Consider the following 19805-nt stretch of genomic DNA (forward strand, 5'->3'; position numbering starts at 1 on the left):
TCGAAAACTTGCTGTGACAATGTGTTCAAAAACCTACACTCCCCTTGGGGAGAGCAAGACATTTATGCCTGCATCTCCTGCCAACTCGAGTCTTCATGGTGTAAGTTCTAGAATAAGTGATGGCCGAATTGTAGGAATCAGATCACATTCAATCACTGAAATAGCTTTTGTGAAACTGAAAAATATCCAAGTAACCCACATGTTAACCAAGGACTATTATCAAGCATGTTGGTCCTTTCAGAAACTGACGAAGCTATAATTCGGATGTTGAATACATGCATGACAATTCAGTTAGGTTTTATCCTGAAGGCTTTGTCTCATTGGATTTGCGATTAATTTCTGGTTTGGGTAAGATTTCCATAATGTTGAGGTCTCTTCCCCCTTCAATTTGGATTAGAGAATTCCATCTAAGGATTTGTTTCCTTTCACTCTCCAGATTTACCACTATTGTTCGTTTTTCAAAATTCACGATGCATCTCTGCCTTAGTTCATCTTCCAGCAAGCAGTCAACAAGGCCAACGTTTTCTCACACCCACCTATATTTACCTGTGTGGGTGCCCACAGCTTATCAATTTGGTCATATTTTAAATGAAACATTTTCTACTTTAAAAGTGACTTATTGCCATAACCAACTTTTTCAATAACATATTTCTTAAGTTCACTGCCTTCTATCCAAGAGCTTAGGGTTAGTAGAGGGAAGAAAACACATACAGAGGATTGTAGAACTTAAAAGTTTGCTTTTAATGGTGGCTAGAGGCAAATTCACAGGGAAAAGAAACCCAGAAATTCAAACAAGTGAGACCAGAGCAACCAGATCTGAAAGCATCTCAATTGCCAACTGCAAAAGAGAAAGTTCTGGTTTTAGATAAGGGTCCCTAAAAGGAAAAAGAGCAGAAGAGCTGGAAATTTAAACTAGGACCAGATAATAGAAACCCCTAAGAGTTAAAGAGGAATGATCAAAGAACCTACTAGAAACTAAATTCTACAAGCTTTAACCAGAGGTTACACACTAGCTGCTACCTGACCATTTAGGCCTGCAGATGTGTGGTTTGGCTCACAGAGGGCTTTAAATTTTATTTATCCTTGTCAGCACTTCAAAGATAACATGAAAATCCACATTGTTTTTAACTTTGCTTTGACCCCAGAAACACTGGGCTTGCATTCTCCACATGGCAGGGGCAAGCTTGCATTCTCCCACGTGGCTCTCCGCTCCGTGGGCACGTCTACCCAATTCACCCCAATCCTCACCTGGACCTTCATTCATTTATATAACTGACCAGCAAGCACCCTGCTTTGCCCAAAACCTCATATGCAAACCCTGCTTAAAATGATGCTTTTTGCTTCGTGGTTTTTTCCCTCCTTAGTTACATAATTTCAGCTACATGCATTCCTAAAAATACACTTTATACTAACAATATCAGGTTCCTAACCATTTTTGCCAGGTTAGCAAAATCATTATCATTTTGGACTTTTGGACATCTTAACACTTAAATGTATAATTTCAAGTTTATAAACAACTTTTAAGTCCCCTGGTATTCTGCAGAAAACTTTTCTGTCCCATTTCTTTGGCTGCAAGATAAGATCTATACAAAACTATCAGTAACACTGAAAAATCTCAAAATGTTTCATTAGCTATTTAAAACCATTTTACTCCCTCTATTATAAAGTAAAGTCAAAATAAGCATAAGATAGCTTTGTTTTTATACACAAATGTTAAAAAGATCTGGTATTTTAATTATGTAATCTTAATGAATCTGAACTATATTGACTTTAAAAATACTGATCGTAGCCTGCGAGAGCATAAGCAAACAACTATGCTGAAGAATTTGGAAAAAAAATTCACATTTACCATTTTTATTTGTAGGGTAATCATCCAGCTCAGTTGTGGATCTGGATTTGTTCCTACAACACAAAACACAAAATATTATAGACATCTCCTTAAAAACATCTTTTTTTTTTTAAGATTTTATGTATTTATTTATTTATTTGATGAGCGGGAACACAAGCAGGGGGTATGGGAGAGGGAGAAGCAGGCTTCCCACCGAGCAGGGAGCCTGATGCAGGGCTGGATCCGGATCCTGGGATCATGACCTAAGCCAAAGGCAGATGCTTAATGACTGAGCCACCCGGGTACCCTAAGAACATGTTTTTTACATGTATGATGTAAGAATACCAAAAAGATTGCTTTAAAAAGCAGTTGATTTATTTCCTATATCTGTGGAAAGCTACATTTACCTTCTTAATAAGGAATTTTTCATGTTGTACAAGGTAGATGTCTCTAAATAAGAGAAGAGCATGGGAAGAACATGTGAAGACCCTCTCCAGTTTGTAGGATGATTAAGCCTATGATTTTTAACCAATTTGTATACTTTGATTCCCTCCAGATCTCAATCACATAGGCTGTACCAACCAACTGTCATCAGATCATCTAATATCATATTATCTCTTCCTCAAGGTGCCCAAAGGCCAAGAACTCAACTTTTTAGGCACTTCTTCCAAAACAGCCACTGACCAAATGCTACCTTGGCTATGTCAAGAGGCATGGGCAACCTCTAGAGATGCCGGGTTTTATAATGAGAACATTGAAGTTTCTGAATCAGTCTAGGCAGGTCTCACCACTAAGCACCATAACTTCGAACAATAGTGGTAATAATGAATAATGTACATTATCATATCTATACATTACACACTTATATATATATAACACATATGTACATACATACAACATATAATAAAGTATAATTCATAATAAAGTAATCACGATTGGTGGCAACTTTCATGAATGGTTTCACTTGCATTAACAGAGAAAATGATTTTTATTACAAAATGTCCAGCCATACCCCTTAACACCTCAAAGGCTTGTTCTACCACAATAGCCTAGCAGCATTCTATATTTTCCAGGATTTGTTACATTTTCCACTGCAGTGTAATTACTTTCTCCAGGTTATAAGCTACATTTAGAAAGACTATTTAAATATATATATATAAATGCATATTTGTAACAAGGCAGATACACAGTTTTAATGATCCACAGTTACCCAGAAATCTTCAATATAAATAAAAGCATCCATCACTAAAATTTTTTTTAGCTTCCTGTCATCCCATTACTATCTATATATTAATTTTCCCTACTAGGAGTCCCACTCAATCAGCCTGATTGCCCGTAGAGACAAGTCTTTCCATATCCCTAAGGTAAACTTCCTGAGAAAGAAATGTCAGCTCTGAAAACACAAATTAATGGTCATACACTGGGTATTTATAGACAGAGTCTGTTCAGAAGTCCTTAGTGATTTCAAAACAGCAAAGTATTCTAAAAATTACTTTAAAACATTAAATTTATGTCTCAGGAAATTTTAAGATAGCGCTAACATGTACTGGAATTGACCAGTACTTCTCAACAGACTAAGAGAAGGCCACAAATCTCATTTCAGATGTCCACATGTAACTTCATTTGGGGCAAGCTCATGCCATTGCTTACAACCTCTTTAAAATAAAAACTAAGGCAGTTGCACAAAATGAACACAATTCTACCCTCTGTCCATTCCCCTTGCATTGTGGCTCCTCCCGTGAAGAGGTAAAATTTTTCTTTGTTCTGTGAACTTCGGCTGGCCTGTGATTTTACTCTAGGTAACAGAATGTAACAGAAGCATGGGGGGCCAGTTCAGAATGTAGACTGCAAGGCGTCTTGCTTCCTCTCTTTAGTTCTGTCTTCTCTGCTCAGCCCCCATGTACATGAGACTGCCCTGGCTCGCTAGATCTTGAAAGCACACGGCCTAATTGTTCTCACTGTTCCAGCTTACAGCCAACTCCCAAAGCAGAGCTGCCTAGTAACCTAGTAGGAGATGTGTGAGGGGCCCGACCAACTAGAAGAACTGCCAATTAGGATCAGCCCAAAATACCCACAAAATCATGTGAAATCACTAAGTTGAGGGGTAGCTGGTTACACAGCAAATGCTAGTCCATACAAAGGTCAACCAGCAAGATCTCTTTATATCCCACAAAAGATCAAGAGCCAAAATACTTCTAAAATACATCTAGGTGAGCCCTCCAATGTTCATCTATTATTCCAATGAAATTACAACAAAATGTCCCACATACCTGTCACTAGGAAGCAACCCTGAAGATTTTTCCTCTCTCTTTGGTATGTCATAGGAATCAACAGGTCTAAAAGACAGAAAGAAGTAAATGAAATTGTGAAAGAAGAGTTTATGGTCAACATATTGGACTTTAACACTCTTCCTGAGTTAGAAAAATTGACATCAGAAAAGGGTTATTTTAGTCTCTTCATGAGATGGTCTCTGGGTTGAAAACAAAATATACAGAAGCATTTTGATCAATCACTGCAGAAAGAAGACCCACTGATACCAACAGACATTTGCAATTCACTCATCCTACAAATGTAGAGGGAGTGCCTGCTACCGCTCTAGGGCTGGGCTACCGAAGCAAACAAAACAAAAAGAATATTAAATGTCATTCTTACATTTCAGGGTTCCCGATAAATATGGAACATGAAACATGGTAAGGCATGTGGGAGACGGTGTGGGGAAAGGACACATGTTTTAGACGAGGTATCCTGGAAAGTCTGAGAAGGGGACGGACGTATGAACAGAGACTCAAAGAAGATGAAAGACGAGGAAAGAGGGGAGGGAAGGCCTCTCTGCAAAGACAGGGACTAAAAACTGCCAGCGTTCAGGGGCAGAATGCATTGGACATTTTCAAGCAGGAAAAAGGAGACCCGTGTGGCTGGAACAGACGGAGGGAGGGGAGGAACAGCGGGAAGCCAGGTAAGACCACGGGGTCCAGATCCAGCTCGTGTGCTCCTCCGAGGTCACCGCGAGGACCCAGGCGATACTCCAATGTGACAGGAAGCCGTCTGAACAGCTGTAAGGGGGTAGCACCTGCTCTACAATGTAACGCTTGTGTAGCAAGCGGATGGTAGGGACCCACCAGGAGCCTCTGAAGGTGGAGGAATGGGCGGAGTGAAGCGGAGCCAACGTGAACACATCGCAGTGTGCTCTGGCGGCAGCACCAACCTTCTGTACTGGTATATCTTGACTGACGTCTCTCTCTCTATCTCTGCGGGGCGGGCATGCTCCTGGGCCGCCTCCCGCCGCCTCTGCTCCTGCTCCTGCTGACACTGTTGCTCCCTCAGTTGCCTCTCTTCCTCAAGTGCCAGGCGCTCCTGCAGCTTCTTCCTTTGGTCCTCCTCTGCGTCGTCCTTGGGCGGCTCTCTTGTCTCCTCGTCCCCTGCTCGGCTTCCTTCCTGGTCCGACGACTTGGACCCCTCACCCCAGGAGGCGTCCCAGGCAGCCGCGGCGGGCTCCCGCGTGGGCAGAGACATGCTGTTTGAGCTCAGGACCATCCGCTCCTGTGTGACCAGGGGGAAAGAGAAGCCCGTCTGAATCTGTGCATCGTCACAATTTCATTTACTCGTGTTCTGTTGGAGAGTTCGCCAGGGGTTCCTTTTATCACTACCAAAGCCACACGTGGGGGAAATACAAGCGCGAGGGAGAAAGATGCACGTAGGGTTCATTAATAGAACCATTTGATGATACAGTAAAGAAACTAAGAGAAAGGCTGCAACATCAGAGCAAAATTCTGACAGATCAGAGCTCGCTGTGTTTTTCAAAGAGCTTATGTAAGTAAATATGTGGCAAAAGCAGGTGAAACAGAGGATCTTCCATTCCCCAGATAATTTCACTGAGACAGAGAAGAACACAGCACGTTCCAACACTACCTCATTCAAGTACTTGTAATTCTCTCTCTCAGCTTCCTGCTTAGCCCTTTGCCACTCTTCCCTGAGTTTCTCCTGCTCACGTTGATATTTTTCCTATAAGGAGAGATGGCATATTAGTTAATTAGTTAATTAACAGATTAATGATGTTACACGGAATCTCTTTCACCAGCTTCTTTGCTAGCTCTACCCTTCACCTCAATCTTTAAAGATGGTGATATTATTTTCACCAATTAGACTTTCATCCCTAAAGTATGAAATAGCTTATATCGAATTAAATGGTGGTCTCGGGAAAGGGGAGACACTCAGAATTGAACCTGTAGCCACTCTTTACCACAGTTGTAATTGAGTGAAGCCCCTGGGTAACTGCTAGGGGGACTGAATTTCCCTGCAGTGGAGTGGACACACACACAGCTTAGCGGGTGCAAGGCCTTACAATCCACACACCTGTCACACATAAGAAAATCCAGTAAACCATAGCGCCATGTTCTAAAAAATATACAGGGTAAATAATTGTTTTAAAAGGAGGACTCGGAAAGCTTCAAAATAGAAATGAAACGAATGCAAGATGTGCCGCCTCGCAAAAGATTTGTTAATTATGAGGTTATTAGCTTCTGATTTTTTAGTTTGCTTCCTGGTGCCGGTTGACACGGAGCAGGGAAAGCCAGCAGAACGCCTGTGGGCCCACACCACTCCGCTCTACCTGCAGCAGGCGGTCCTGCTCCTTCTGCCACCTCTCCTGCCGCTTCCGCTCCTCCTCCTGATCCCACACCCAGCGGCTCGGGGCACTGAGGGTCGGAACCGGAAGCTAGCCAGTTAGAAGAGAAGACGTGCAAACAGAGGAAGAACATATTACTTCATTCAGTCATCTACCAAAGCACTCCAGCTTTTATGAATGATTCATCCCACCCTTTGCCTAAGCGGTACCAGAGGAGGTTTGGCTTTCCGTTTCAAAGTGGGTCTTTTCAACCTGGAAAGACTACCCCTTGATAAATTCTTATGCAACTGAAAAGAAGCAATGCTAGTATGTGCTAATTCAGTCCCGCCAAAGTCACCTTACTTGTTCTAAAAACAAATGAATGCTACTTACATCAGGAACCACAGAATCCGAGCTTCCTGTGTTGCAGCGTGTTGGAAAGGAAGAAAAAAATATATAAGTCTTTTCATTTCTATGAAATAATCTTTTACAGAGTCATATTAGCTGTTTCTATGCCAGGATACTAAGTGAGATCAGTGATTTTTTTTTTTTTAACTGCAGTAGAATCTCAGTTTTCCACTTCAATTCCATCTGTTTGTTACTCTTCTTCCAAAGTCAAAGTCATTTAAAACAAAGAGAGAGAAAGTATGGGTGCCAAAGATATCCCTTAGCCTTTGGTACTCGAGCTGGATGGCTAGTGTCTTCTGAAGAGGTTTCAGGGTTCTTTTATGAATACACCAGGTAGTATGTCACAGCTGAGCACAACAGGGAGAGAAAAAAGGTTTTCAAATGGTAGATTACCTGCCAAATCCAAATTTTTACTTGCCACTACTTAAAGCTAACGTGTCAGCTCTGTATCAGATTTTCCAGGTCTCCTTGCTAATAAGCTACTTTTCTTAAATAAGACACCACAAAAGCACGTTCAGGAAATCCTTCCCCTTCCTCTCCTATTACTTGCCGCACAAATATTCAAACTTCATGTGTACACCTATGGGCCTAATATTCTTCTCTTTATTCTCAGGGGGTACTATAGGAATGCGTGTCTGTATATAGTACAAAAAAAAAAAAAATCCAAAAACCAACTAAGCAAATTTCATGAAAGATGCTATCATACAGTATTTTTAATTTTCCTGAAACCTCAGCTGTCAAATAAACTGTTCACTTACGCATTTTTTTTTTTAAAGAAAACTGCTTTGAGACTTAGGAAAATATTCTTCCCTAAAATAGCCTGTTGAAGAGAAGTGAGTGAAAATTAGACTAGAGAAAGAAAGGAATTATCTTCTGTTAGCCAGTTTAAGCTAAAAGTATCATAGTGTTTCAACTAAATTACCGTAGAAAAATGGGAATTTAACAAAAAAATCAAAAACACTATGGATACTGACACAAATAGACCTCGTACATGCACAGCTGGTGAGCTACTCCTATTTATGGTCAAAAAGAAACCTTAGTTCCCCAAAGAAATATTCCTCGGTTTTTGTTTTTGTTTTTTTAATCTTTGAATCCAGTAAATAGAAGGCAAGCATGTAAAGGTTTTTGATCATCTTAAAAGTAAGAAACAATAACATTTAGATGCCTACAGCACACTCCTCTCTGTGCCATTGCATCTCAAATGTTGGATATTACTTTTAAGTTCTGACAGCACAGCACAGCTCAGCTCAGACTGCATTCATGAGACAGGGCATCAGACAGCCGTGAGGGGGAAGGAATGCCACATGCACAGCACAGAAGGCAGCGCAGCCCAACTACACCAACACGGGGAGGCTCAAAACGCACATGTTCAGACGCGCAACTAAAATTTACATTTTATTTACTTCAGGGTCAACAGGGCGGTCCTATGAACACTGCAAAGCCATCGTTCCAATAGCAAGAAACAACTCTGCTTTTTTTAAAGAGCATTTTCCCCGGAAGTTAGAGTTTTCAGAAGTACAACAATCAGGTGTTGGTGTAATCTAGTATTATGCAATTGGTAGGAAGCAGTAAGGCGTAAGTGAGGTTCTTCATTTCTTACTGTCACCCAGTGGAAAGAAGTGTGTTTAACAGCATCTCAATCTTTTTTTATTAGAAAAAAAAAAAAAAAAGTCCAGAGGTATACAAAAGACACGCAAAGACCCATTACCACAGAGGTAGACCCATGAACTGTAAGAAAAGCATGATGACCCTAGGAAAAGAATGGAAATGGGTTACGTTGCTTGGTCACAATGGCAGCCAAATTGAAAAGGCTAAGTGCCCAGCACCAAAGACTATAAGGACAGAGTGGAGAATGGGAACAATTCTATGAAAGTACATGAATTGTTATCTTGGTAGTTTACCTTGTTCAAAAAATTGTGATCGCCTTTTTAAGTTTTTCAAAGAAATAGATTCAGATGCTAGTTGAAAAATACAAAAAAAAAAAAAAACATCAATACCATGTCATTCATTTTAATCTCTCACCACTGGAAAACTAAATGGTATGTGACACACCTTTCTAGTCCACAGCATTAGTTGAAAAATGACAAAACTGATAGCCATAGAAGATATGGATTATTTCAATGTACAAAGACACATATTTTTAGTAGTCTATTCTACATCTAAATTAGTAATGGAACTAATTATTTTATTAATAAATTCTAGCAGATAGCATCATAGTTTCATAGAAGCCAAAAAAAAATCTTCCGTGCTAGATCACACAGCTTTAGGGAAATGGAAACTAAAATGTTTTGATTAGGTTTATCAACCCAAAATCTCAAAGTCCAAGGAGAATTGTTTGTAACTAAGAGTTTCTGCGTTACTAAGCAAAAAATGAACTGAGAAATAGTGGGGAGTTAGACAAGAAAATAAATTAATACCCAGGGAAAGATAAAATAAGAACAAATGTCCACATTAAAATATTCTATCTAAAGAATTTTACCTTAGTTTAATATCTTATAGCCACTAACTTTAAGTAAATGGAGTTCAGTCCAATTAAGAAAAAAAGAAAAGAAAAGAAACATTCTGACTTTTACAGATCTGTTGCAAGGTTATCACAAACGATTCGTATACTTCAGTTTATTCATAAGTTGTAAATGCAATTATTACTTGATACTAGTTGGTGCTCACTTGCGTAAAGCAAACCCTCCAATGACAAGCGTGCATACATAGTCACTAATGACGAGTCCGGGTCTTAGCAGTTTGCTTTGCCTGAGTCACAGGCAGAGTGGGACCTGGGTGTCTTGGATTTAACATGGGGAATCCAAAATAAATCATGTTTGCTTTAAAAACTCCTTTGATAAAGAATGCACTATTTGTTAAGATGCAGTTACTTCTACCTATCAGAAATTAAATACCAAAATAAATAATCAATAAAGGGGAATTTAGAAACTTGGTTTGGCTGTGACCTAACATATTATGAACTGGTAAAGGCAGATGCAAAGCCATAAAACTGACCCAGCCAGATGGGAGTCTAGTTTCCTGGTAGGAGGAGTCTGGTCTTCTTTGAGTCTCTTTCCCTGACTTTGTGGACCAGATCTTTCTTATTTATTTTGTATGCCTAAGGAGTAGTAGATAGCATGAAGCAACAATGATTTGTGGACACACAGAAGGAGAAAGAGAGTGATAACTCCATGATACAATATCTCCCCAGATACCACACCTGCTTTTTCATTACAAATGGGTCCTTTGCCTAACAATGATGATTACCATTTCTCTACTTGATATTAGCTGCCTGCAAACTTGTCCATTTCACAATAAAGGGGGAAAGGAAGCCTCGTTCATTGTGTCGGATTTAACTAAGATTCCCTTTGCCAACATACCACAGCAAGAAGGCTAACGGCCTCAGAAAAACCAGCCTTTCTTATTTGACTTAGACACACAGGCCCTCGGAGCTCATGGACAGGCTGCCAAAGCTTTGTTTGCAGTTCCTGAACTATTCAAACCCTGGAACTGAACGCCCTTCCACCTGGCTGCAACAGGATCTCTATGCTAACCTTTTAGTTTCAGCTTGCAGTGGGATCGGTTTTTCTTGGACTAACTTGTTATTAATTTTTATAATAGAAGAACTTAAATGCTGTGACTTCTATATTATAAACATAATTAAAATGGTGATATTTACCTTTTGATTCAAAAGTAGTACTTTCATCACGAATTCCATTCATTTCCTTGGGTTCAGTATTCTGGAAGGATAAAAGGCCAGTTAACAACATTCTGTCCAGTTGGACTTTGGGTTCGAATAATGCACTTCCCATTAGTGAAAATATTTTAATAAGATGAGTTTTACAGGCTATTAGTGTATTTCTTACAGCTTTTTACATTAAGTTCAATCAGTCGTTATTTTTCCAAGAAACACTATGTGCCAAATAATTAGTTCACTTAGCTTATATTTATGAGTAAGCAACACAAGCATAGAGAATTCTTCAGCATTTAAGCTTTCCCTACACAATGCAGCTGGATCTCCTTATTAGACAAAAGAATATCTTAAGATAATAACAACTATATCTAGGGAGTCAAGACAAATATTTATTTGAAATTTAACTATTGCTTTGATACTTGGAAAAATTTCTACATTGTAATTATTTTTAATCAGTTAATGTAGTTAAGTATCTCTTAACCACACATTGAAGTCTACCCATCAAAGTCATCTACACAAGATCTAAAAATGTTTCATGTTTTAAAATAAGTATAGTAATTGTGTGTAATTTACCCACAAAGACTAAAGAAAGCATAAAAAGTTACAGTACATAATTTTACATTACATGTAAAATTATAGTATATTACATTACCACTTCACATCCACAAAGATCTGAGAAATGGGTATAATGTTGAAGATTGGTAGGCAATACCTATAGGACACTACTACGGGATCTTTTGATTTTACAATGATATAACTATTACTTATCTATGAGGGCTGCCTTAGGATTATCAGAATCACATTTTACTCTCATTACTATAAATTACCTTATTCAACTACATGTTTTTGAAGTAGCATCAAAATTGTTCAAATTCTTTCCCCCCACACACTTCCTACAGACACTTTGCTGTACACAAATACTCCTACTTCTCAAAATACTTACAGAATGCTGGAGGCTTTCTGAGAAATCAGTTGTTATTGACAGACTTGAAGATTTGTCTGAGTTGTAAATTCCAGAAGTTGTATCAATCCACTTTGTTTCGGGTGAACCTATAATTTTGGTAGCCATACTGGTGAGATTGAGAGTTTTATGCCGTGTAAATGGCAGGGAAGGCTGGTCTTTGCCCCAGTCTGATTGGCATATGATGATCAAGAAATGAGTACACGTAAATGGTGACGTGGAAAGAACAAAGTTAGTGAATGCACATACACAAAATATACATACAGAAGACACCCAAAAAAATCAGGTAGTGTGTGAAAGAAGTAAAGAGTGCAGGGGTTTTGGCCAACAGATCGCCTTCTGAAAACACAAGGGTTAGGTCATATTAATAAGGAGGAGACTAGCAAACTTACTGACTCTTTCTGTAAACCAGAACTGAATATCGCATTTTGAGATCATAATTTGGAAGGTGGCAGGGAGTTTAATGCCCTTCTCCATCGAACCTCAACAATGAAGAAACACAGTAACAGAATTATACTGACAGTGCCTTGAGTATGAGCAGCAGGAATATGACCTACCCTGTTCTCTCTAACACCAGTTAGCTACGGTGCTGTCGAGAAAGTAAAGATTCGTGATCCTCAGAATTGTTATGAGATTCCCAAATGCAGATGCAGTTAAAATAGCTTTCAGTTACTATCTGCATTCAGAGTCAGTATAGCATATCGATCAATCAATCAATCAATAACGTAGAATCCAGTAAATGTGCTAGAGAAAAGTTTGCAGACAGAATAGTCAAGGAGGGATTGTTCCATATTTGTTTGGGCATAACCACAGAACATCTTGAAGCAAAAAAATAAAAAGTAAATAAAAAATGAGAAAAAAGTTATTGAAGCCAGCTGTTATAACCACTGCCAAAGACCAGTTCCCCATTGAGAAAGGCAGACAGTGGTAAAACCCAACTCACCAGACTTTCCATGGCGCCTGATATCCATTACTAGGTTTCCAGTTTCTTTAGCATTAGCCATGGTTGCCTCCCACTCTTTTGTGTCCTTATATGAAAACTTGGTGTTGTTAATAGCAATAATTTCATCATCTACCTGTAGCTGGGAAAATTCTGCTGGGCTACCTATAGAAAGCAAAATAAATTAAACAACCAATAAGAAAAAATTCCAAACAAAAAAATCTACATTTAGCTAGTCATTGCTTACTTAGAGAAAAAAATGACTTCTTAATCTCAACTAACCATTCTTAGATTTTTCAGGTAGAGCAGAGTAAGGAATTTTTTTTTAAGTTACAAAATATTTGAGTACCTACAACATACAAAAGCACCAAATCCATTTTTTATGCTAGAGCATGTATCTTCATTAACATATAAAAGAATAAGCTCATCTGTTCCATAAAATTTCTTTATTACCTTCGTAAGAACAAATAAAATTTTAAATTATTTTTAAATTCAAAATGTGAAATATATTGTACTTTAATTGAGCTTCCAAATCCAAATGCACTCTGGAATAGATTTAAAAAAAAGCAAGGCCATTTAAAACCCCTTACAATTACCACTTCCCGTTATCTAATTAAACCGTCTTTCTGAATTTTCAAAAAAAATAACCAGAGTTAGCATGCAATTTTATATAGCTAAAATATGTAAATGAGGAGCTCCTCTTAACTACAGTAGCTTAATTTTAGGCTCTGTGGTAATATTTTGCTTAAAATTCCTGGGAGGGACTTGGTAGAACCCTGGGTGGGGGAGGGGCTGCTTTTGTACAAGTCCCAAAGCATCCTGAGGACTCCGCGAGCAACAGATACATTAGGATGCTCAGAAAACACCAATTTATTACACAGCACATACATAGCCACCCCAAACACAGCCAATCATGGACAGTTCTTTTGGAATTTCCAGTCAATTGCTAATTGGAAGATGACAAATGAATTCTGTAAAGGCCAAAAGATAAGATTCTACAAAACTAAAATTAATGAGGCAAGCAGAAGAAATACTATTAGTCTCTGGGAATAGGCTGCATCTCCTCACTCTACTACTGCCTTTTTCACATGTGCTGTCTCCTCCTGTATCACATAAACTAATTTCTGGAGGGTTTTTTGAACAGCATAGAATAACAAGGGGAAGAAAGTTGAGTAGAACTAAATCTATGAATTACCTGCTTCGACTGATGCAACGAAGATCCCAGACAATGCCCATTTTACTGTAAACCCAAAGTCAAGACCGCTCCCGGGCGTCTGGTTTATGCTGATTCTCATATCACTGAACTGATCCTGAAAACAAACACGAAACGGTGGGATCAGGTGTCCCTGGCACCCACATGGAGGAAAGTCTATCCATGAAAGAACGGAGGCTATATGCAAGGTACACTTGAGTTATTTCATGATAGACCAGAAGCAGCAATCTTTTTAACCTGGGTTTGGTAAAACCTTCATTTATACATATATCAATGAGTTTATTATTTTTCTGCTAAAACAAGGGAAACCTTCACATCAACAGATGTTTTTTCTTCACATTAATATTTTTAATCAGCTGGCCATGAATAAAGCTTGGGCATTTGCCCCGTCTACAATTGGGTTTAATTTATAGACCATTTGTTATTACCCAGGAAAGGAGCGAGAAGGCATGTTGTGCATACTGTTTAGTGGTACAAACTTGCTATTAATAAATAAGCCCTAGAGATCTAAAGCATGGTACAGTGAATATACACAGCACGGTATTCTAATCCAACTTGCTAACAGACTATAACTTAATTATTCCGACCACTAAAGAGAAAGGATGATTATGTAAGGTGATCAAGGTGCTAATTGTCACTACAATGGCAATCCTATTACAATATATAAATGTGTCAAATTAACATACAGTACACCTTAAATTTATACAATGTCATATATCATTTATTTCAACACAATAGCATTTTTGGAAATGCAAAAAAAAATTAAATGCTTTTCTAAATGCCACCATACTTATTAAAAAGGCAAATCCGACTAACATATTTAGCTGAACAATGTCAGTGGGTTCACTGACACACAACTCAGCTACACGTAGAGCTCCGCTAAGACAGGGACCACCCCCTACTGGGCATCTGAAGTTTTGGCAAAGCACTGTTTGCCCTGTTGCCTCATGAAGATCAAGGGGTGAAGAAAGAGACGCCACACGAGCTGTACAATGCGAGCTACGTCATCTCTAGGGAACCAGGGTAGGTCAGATGCCAGGAGGGCCCCAACAGAGACATCACAACTTCCTCCAAGTGACATCAGCCAACAAGCCCAAGAAACAACAGTCTCTTGGACAACGGACAGACCTCTGGTTCCACCTCTGTCACTATACCACACAGCAACAAACGCTCAGTTTCACAGAAGGGCAGCCATTTTCCAAAACAAATGTTTTAAGTTGTGAAATACACGATGTCTGTGAAAATTTCGATTGCCTTTCATAATGTATGTGTTTTGTTTTGGGTAAACAAGCAGACATGAATTTTAACTTGAAACTCCCAGCCTCGTTTCAGTCTTTGATTTAGAATAATTAAGAACTGAGACGTACTCTTTCAAAAGCAGAAGTTCTACCTAAAGCCATTTTATTTTCCAGGAAAAAAAAAAAAGACCTATAAATTCTCCAGGTCAGTGTGGCAGTTAAAACTGAACGTAGGGGCGCACCTGGGTGGCTCAGTGGGTTGAGCCTCTGCCTTCGGCTCGGGTCATGATCCCAGGGTACTGGGATCGAGCCCCATGTCGGGCTCTCTGCTGGGCGGGGAGCCTGCTTCCCCCCCTCTCTCTGCCTGCCTCTCTGCCTCTCTCCCTTGTGATGTCTGTCTGTTAAATAAATAAATAAATAAATAAATTAAAAAAACTGAACCTAGGGCTAAGTGGGCAATTCATAAAGCTTTATGCTGAAGTTTTTTCACCTCTAAAACAAGTTTAAAATCCAAGTGACTCTATTCTATGAAAAACTGATATTACGTAAGAATTAGAAACAAGGGGGTGGGGTGGCTTGGTGGCTCAGTGAGTTAAAGCCTCTGCCTTCAGCTCAGGTCATGATCCCAGGGTCCTGGAATCGAGCCCCGCATTGGACCTTCTGCTCAGCAGGGAGCCTTCTTACTCCTCTCTCTCTGTCTGTCTCTCTGCCTACTTGTGATCTCTGTCAAATAAATAAATAAAATCTTAAAAAAAAAAAAAAAAAAAGAATTAGAAACAAGGCAAGGAAGGCACCAAACCAAGAACTTACTATATTCTGTGGACACAGAAGTATTAAAACAATATGCACATATTCATCTGATCAATATACACTTACTGTGCATCTATTTTGTATAAGACAATAGGGCTTAATACTTGGGAAATAAAGATGGATTAGGCATGGTCTTTTTTCTCAAAAAATAATCACTGACTCTTCCAGAGTTGAGTATGGAACTACTTTAAGAAAAATCTGTAACTCTGCTTGACTTATTTCGCTAAGCATGATATGCTCTAGTTCCATCCATGTTGTTGCAAATGGCAAGATTTCATTTCTTTTGATGGCTGCATAGTATTCCATTGTGTATATATACCACATCTTCTTGATCCATTCATCTGTTGATGGACATCTAGGTTCTTTCCATAGTTTGGCTATTGTGGACATTGCTGCTATAAACATTCGGGTGCATGTGCCCCTTTGGATCACTACATTTGTATCTTTAGGGTAAATACCCAATAGTGCAATTGCTGGGTCATAGGGCAGTTCTATTTTCAACATTTTGAGGAACCTCCATGCTGTTTTCCAGAGTGGCTGCACCAGCTTGCATTCCCACCAACAGTGTAGGAGGGTTCCCCTTTCTCCGCATCCTCGCCAGCATCTGTCATTTCCTGACTTGTTGATTTTAGCCATTCTGACTGGTGTGAGGTGATATCTCATTGTGGTTTTGATTTGTATTTCCCTGATGCCGAGTGATATGGAGCACTTTTTCATGTGTCTGTTCGCCATCTGGATGTCTTCTTTGCAGAAATGTCTGTTCATGTCCTCTGCCCATTTCTTGATTGGATTATTTGTTCTTTGGGTGTTGAGTTTGCTAAGTTCTTTATAGATTCTGGACACTAGTCCTTTTCTGATATGTCGTTTGCAAATATCTTCTCCCATTCTGTCAGTTGTCTTTTGATTTTGTTAACTGTTTCCTTTGCTGTGCAAAAGCTTTTGATCTTGATGAAATCCCAATAGTTCATTTTTGCCCTTGCTTCCCTTGCCTTTTGCATTGTTCCTAGGAAGATGTTGCTGCGGCAGAGGTCGAAGAGGTTGCTGCCTGTGTTCTCCTCAAGGATTTTGATGGATTCCTTTCGTACATTGAGGTCCTTCATCCATTTTGAGTCTATTTTTGTGTGTGGTGTAAGGAAATGGTCCAATTTCATTTTTCTGCATGTGGCTGTCCAATTTTCCCAGCACCATTTATTGAAGAGGCTGAAGACAACTATCATATGATCTCCCTGATATGAGGAAGGGGTGATGCAACATGGAGGCTTAAGTGGGTAGAAGAAGAATAAATGAAACAAGATGGGATTGGGAGGGAGACAAACCATAAGTGACTCTTAATCTCACCAAACAAACTGAGGGTTGCCGGGGGGAGGGGGTTTGGGAGAAGGGGGTGGGATTATGGACATTGGGGAGGGTATGTGATTTGGTGAGTGCTGTGAAGTGTGTAAACCTGGTGATTCACAGACCTGTACCCCTGGGGATAAAAATATATGTTTATAAAAAATAAAAAATTAAAAAAAAAAAAGAAAAATCTGTAACTAATACTACAGAAAAGTTCTCATCGGAAAGTTTGTAAAGCAGTTTAAATACAGAAACCCTGATGTGGGTAGCGAAAACACGTTAATAATCAGCCTGATGAACACCGATCTTCAGAATAAAACTCTGCTATGAATAGAAAAAATTAGTGGTTAATTCCTCTCCTTAACCGAAACTACCACACACTTAAATTAGACATGACTCAATGAAAATAAGTGGTCATCTTCGCTACACTTACCCTCCACAAAAAAAAAAAAAAAAAAAAAAAAAAATTAAAAAAAAAAAAAGCCAAGTAAAGCACAGAATCTACTGCAATATGAGGACAGAGGACAAATGATGGGTTAGATACGCAAGATACTAATTGATGTTTTTTAACTTGAAGAATAAAAGACAGGATGGAGTTTTAATAAATAGCCTCAAACTACATAAAGAATACTTTGTGGGAGACAGCAAGTAAACATTATCCTTTTCTACCAAATATAGGATAAAAGAGAATGAGCTTAAGCTACAGATGAAAGAGTCTCACAATTTTATTAGACCAAAAGAATTGTCTCACAAAAGGATATTCTTTTTTTTTTTTTAAGATTTTTTAGTTATTTATTTGACAGACAGAGATCACAAGCAGGCAGAGAGGCAGGTAGAGAGAGAGGAGGAAGCAGGCTCCCCACTGAGCAGAGAGCCTGATGTGAGGCTCGATCCCAGGACCCCAGGACCATGACCTGAGCCGAAGGCAGAGAGTCCAACCCACTGAGCCACCCAGGTGCCCCACAAAAGGATATTCTTGCCTTGCAAATGAACCTCCACTTGACCATACCAAATAATAGAACACATAACCGGGGCGCCTGGGTGGCTCAGTGGGTTAAGCATCTGCCTTCGGCTAAGGTCATGATCTCAGGGTCCTGGGATTGAGCCCCACATCGGGCTCCCTGCTCAGTGGGGAGTCTGATTCTCCTCTCTGCCTGCCTCTGTGCCTACTTGTGATCTCTGTCTGTCAAATAAATAAATAAAATCTTTAAAAAAAAAAAAAAGGCACAGATAGCCAACTCTCTAAAACAGTTAACAGGGGGTTACACTGTCATGTACAGCCACAGCCTGAGAGTGGCTACAGCCTGGCAGACTGTAGGTGTGGGGGTCTTTAGAACTGTAGACAGGCCAAGGAAAAATTACAGGAGCAATTATAGGTCCATTTCTATCAATAACCAGGGGACCTCAGGCATGTTGCAGAGTCTGCCAGGGTCTTCTCTCTCATAATGACTTTGCACGCTTTCTGTTTTGCAAAAACCTGTCTTCAAATGAAAGTCTTATGTAGACCACCTTCCTCCCAAACCAATACATAAAAGGGATTAGAGTGAATAGCTATAATTTCAATTACAAACTATAATTTCAATGGCGTGGCCTGCCCATGGTGGCAGGCCCTCAGGCATCTCTCTGGAATCCTAGGTCCTTGAATTAGATCAGCCCATGGACTCCACAAGGGAACATATCTATAATTATAGTCAAGCACAAACTGTTCAACAGTGATTTCAGTTAGGATTTCTACTTCCTAATTTATCTCTCCAAGATACATGCCATGTGAGTATTCTACAAAAGATCCATGCCTCAGAAGACAATGATGGAGGAATCTCTGCTTAAACAGGATAGAACCAGGAATTTAAGTTCTTGGGGGAAAGCTAGATTCTTGATGACTGATAAAGCGGTTCCAGTTGTCTATGCCAGAAAAGATAACGTATGGTTATCAAAATATTAACATTTAAAAATAATTTCCCTCAAATTAGATCCAATTTATGCAGAAGTATACACCAAAAGATGAGACTTTTAGACAAAAATGAGATGATCTATTTAGAGTAGCAATGACAAGATTAAATTTTAGAACATCTGATGACTTAAGACTTTCCTATCACCAAAGATGAGAACTGATGAAAAAGAGAGTCAGTCTTACACACTGAGAGGTCAGAAAGCTATTTTCTCCAAACTTTTCCATTTAGATAAATGTTGCTGACTTAAGGGAAGCCTACTGAAGTTGATAAAATTAAACAAAACATTAAACACAAACTTGGGCTCTACAGTCATAAATAACAGGAACTAGATCAACTTCGATTTTTGTACACATGATTCTTTTGTATCATTTCTTCAGGATGCAAGTGGGGCATGAACAGAAGGGAATGACCCCCAAATCATGGTGCTGTTCTGGCCCTGAAGTCACTTTCCATTACAAGATCCATGTCTGTACCTACTTCGTCCACTTCTCCATTTCTAGAGGCAGGTCGTATTTCCAGTCTCATCACTTAGCCCATTCCAAGTTGATCTCTTTCCTACCAAATCCATCTTCAGTCCCCCTCCCACCAGGCACTACCCCAACTATTATTACTTTCAGAAACCGTCCTCTACATCACCCATTATCCTACTTTCTCCTGTCTTTTTCTCCATCTGCCTGGCCACCTCTCCTATTCTCATTTTTTTGTTGTTCCTGAGCCAGTCTCCCATCTTTTTGACTACAAGCTTTCCTGAATAACCTTCCCTATTGTATCTTCAGTTACTGGCTCAGCCCAATGTATCAAAAATTAAATTTAGGATCTTCCTCCCAAACCTACTCTTTTCCAC

General features: G+C 39.3%; 1 protein-coding gene across 12 annotated transcripts in view; it reads right to left on the bottom strand.

Moving 5' to 3' along the window:
- LMO7 (LIM domain 7) overlaps positions 1 to 19805 on the bottom strand; it is a 217253-nt gene that overhangs the window by 9647 nt on the left and 187801 nt on the right. For 5 of the 12 annotated variants that reach the window (XM_059144334.1, XM_059144333.1, XM_059144329.1 and 2 more), the window contains 11 exons: positions 13609 to 13723; positions 12417 to 12578; positions 11456 to 11643; positions 10498 to 10558; positions 8741 to 8797; positions 6825 to 6850; positions 6438 to 6542; positions 5738 to 5830; positions 5034 to 5368; positions 4099 to 4164; positions 1850 to 1902 (listed from right to left, as the gene is read on the bottom strand). In XM_059144334.1, the coding sequence (XP_059000317.1) occupies positions 1850 to 1902; positions 4099 to 4164; positions 5034 to 5368; positions 5738 to 5830; positions 6438 to 6542; positions 6825 to 6850; positions 8741 to 8797; positions 10498 to 10558; positions 11456 to 11643; positions 12417 to 12578; positions 13609 to 13723 (1261 nt within the window). The remainder of the gene's footprint in view (positions 1 to 1849; positions 1903 to 4098; positions 4165 to 5033; positions 5369 to 5737; positions 5831 to 6437; positions 6543 to 6824; positions 6851 to 8740; positions 8798 to 10497; positions 10559 to 11455; positions 11644 to 12416; positions 12579 to 13608; positions 13724 to 19805) is intronic. The other 7 variants (XM_059144330.1, XM_059144326.1, XM_059144335.1 and 4 more) reach the window with 3 other exon arrangements.

The sequence above is a fragment of the Mustela lutreola genome, chromosome 13, assembly GCF_030435805.1.
Source record: "Mustela lutreola isolate mMusLut2 chromosome 13, mMusLut2.pri, whole genome shotgun sequence".
Classification (NCBI taxonomy): Eukaryota; Metazoa; Chordata; class Mammalia; order Carnivora; family Mustelidae; genus Mustela; species Mustela lutreola.